This window comes from Sinocyclocheilus rhinocerous, unplaced genomic scaffold (assembly GCF_001515625.1).
Source record: "Sinocyclocheilus rhinocerous isolate Xijiao unplaced genomic scaffold, SAMN03320098_v1.1 scaffold1352, whole genome shotgun sequence".
Classification (NCBI taxonomy): Eukaryota; Metazoa; Chordata; class Actinopteri; order Cypriniformes; family Cyprinidae; genus Sinocyclocheilus; species Sinocyclocheilus rhinocerous.
The window spans coordinates 289,139-290,836 of NW_015656168.1; the positions used below are offsets into that span (position 1 = coordinate 289,139).

At 36.3% G+C, this 1,698-nt stretch overlaps 1 protein-coding gene across 1 annotated transcript in view; it reads left to right on the forward strand.

The window, feature by feature from the left end:
- LOC107719775 (uncharacterized) overlaps nucleotides 1–716 on the forward strand; it is a 6,837-nt gene extending 6,121 nt beyond the window's left edge. Inside the window, exon 5 of the mRNA XM_016527287.1 lies at nucleotides 343–716. Coding sequence (XP_016382773.1) covers nucleotides 343–716 — 374 coding nt within the window. The remainder of the gene's footprint in view (nucleotides 1–342) is intronic.
- The last annotated feature ends 982 nt before the right edge of the window (nucleotides 717–1,698 follow it).

Genomic DNA, 1,698 nt, shown 5'->3' on the forward strand with positions numbered 1-1,698 from the left:
CAGGTGCAGTTGTTTCTGAAGATGTAGGCATTGTTGTTGAAGTAAGAGTTGTGGATTCTGAACTTTCAGCTGTTGATGTTGTTGCATCGGTTGTTGTTGTAGGTGTGGTTGATGAAGCTGCAGTTGTGGTTTCTGCTGTTGTACTTTCTGAAGTTGTAGGCACCACTGTTGAAGTAAGAGTTGTGGATTCTGAACTTTCAGCTGTTGATGTTGTTGCATCGGTTGTTGTTGTAGGTGTGGTTGATGAAGCTGTAGTTGTGGTTTCTGCTGTTGTACTTTCTGAAGTTGTAGGCACCACTGTTGAAGTAAGAGTTGTGGATTCTGAACTTTCAGCTGTTGATGTTGTTGCATCGGTTGTTGTTGTAGGTGTGGTTGATGAAGCTGTAGTTGTCGTTTCTGCTGTTGTACTCTCTGAAGTTGTAGTGATTTCCATTGTTGTGAGTCCAAGTGACGTTTTGGGTACAGCTGTAGCAGTGGAAGGTTCAGTTGTGGTTGTGGATGCAGTATTTGTTGTTTCAGCTGCAGTTGTCGTTTCTGAAGATGTAGGCATGGTTGTTGAAGCAAGTGGTTCCGTAGTTATAACCATTGTTGTACCTGAAGAATCAGATGAGGTTGGAGCTGATGTTGCTGATGTTGAAGTGGCAAGTACAGTTGTTGTTTCTGAAGCTGTATATCCTGAAGTTGTAGACTCCGTTGTTGAAGCACTGGATTTTTAAAAGAAAAATATTATACCTTTTAAAAAATTATTATTACTTTTTACAAAAACATGTTTGTATTAGATAAAAAAAGTAATGACACATAATTGAATCACTTACCCAACTCTAGTTGTAGAATGAATAGCACACCACAAACACACTGTAAAAAGAAACAAATTCCTGTAAAATCTTTCAATAATTTTCGTTTATATTTAGCCAAAAACAGAACAATTCCAGAACAAACTGTAGAACACATTCTACTGTATATTCCATATATATTCCATATACATATTCCATTAATATGATAAATTACACACATTCTATATTTACAATACTTACACAGGGTGAATACAATTTTCCTTGTGCCATCCTGCTTAGAAAGAAATAAACTGCTGAAAGAGGATACAAGACATTAGATATTATTTTAATTGTTGTACGATGAATACTTTTACCCTTCATAAAATAATTTCTACAAATGAGTAAACTTTCTGAACAGCAATCTGAGTTACGCACATAACGTAGCGCAATAAATAATAAAAACGTAGCAGGGTATTTGTGTCTATAGCTGGGCAATGTTGACTTTTGTGATTGGCCATAATACTTTTGTGATTGCAGCCAATTAAAATGCTTCTCTATAGGTGCACGTCCTACTCCCTACAGAACAGATTGTAAAACCAGACTGCTTCAGGTAGAATTATCTAGGATGAAATCTGAACACCTTACTTTTACATCTAACTCTAACATATGCGTATTAAATGAAAATTTTATATGGACAAATCTGTTAGCGTACCTGAATATTCCAGGTTTTAATGTAAACTCTGTCTAAAAATATTGTAGTCTAGCCCAAAATTACCTCGCATTTCCATTAATGAGACGCATATAGATTGAAAATAATATCATAACCTACCACACTTGCACAAGCACGTAATAGATCCAGAAACGCACACGGTAATCCAGACATACATGCGAGTCTGTGTTTGTGCTCTGGAGAGCATCGAAGGTT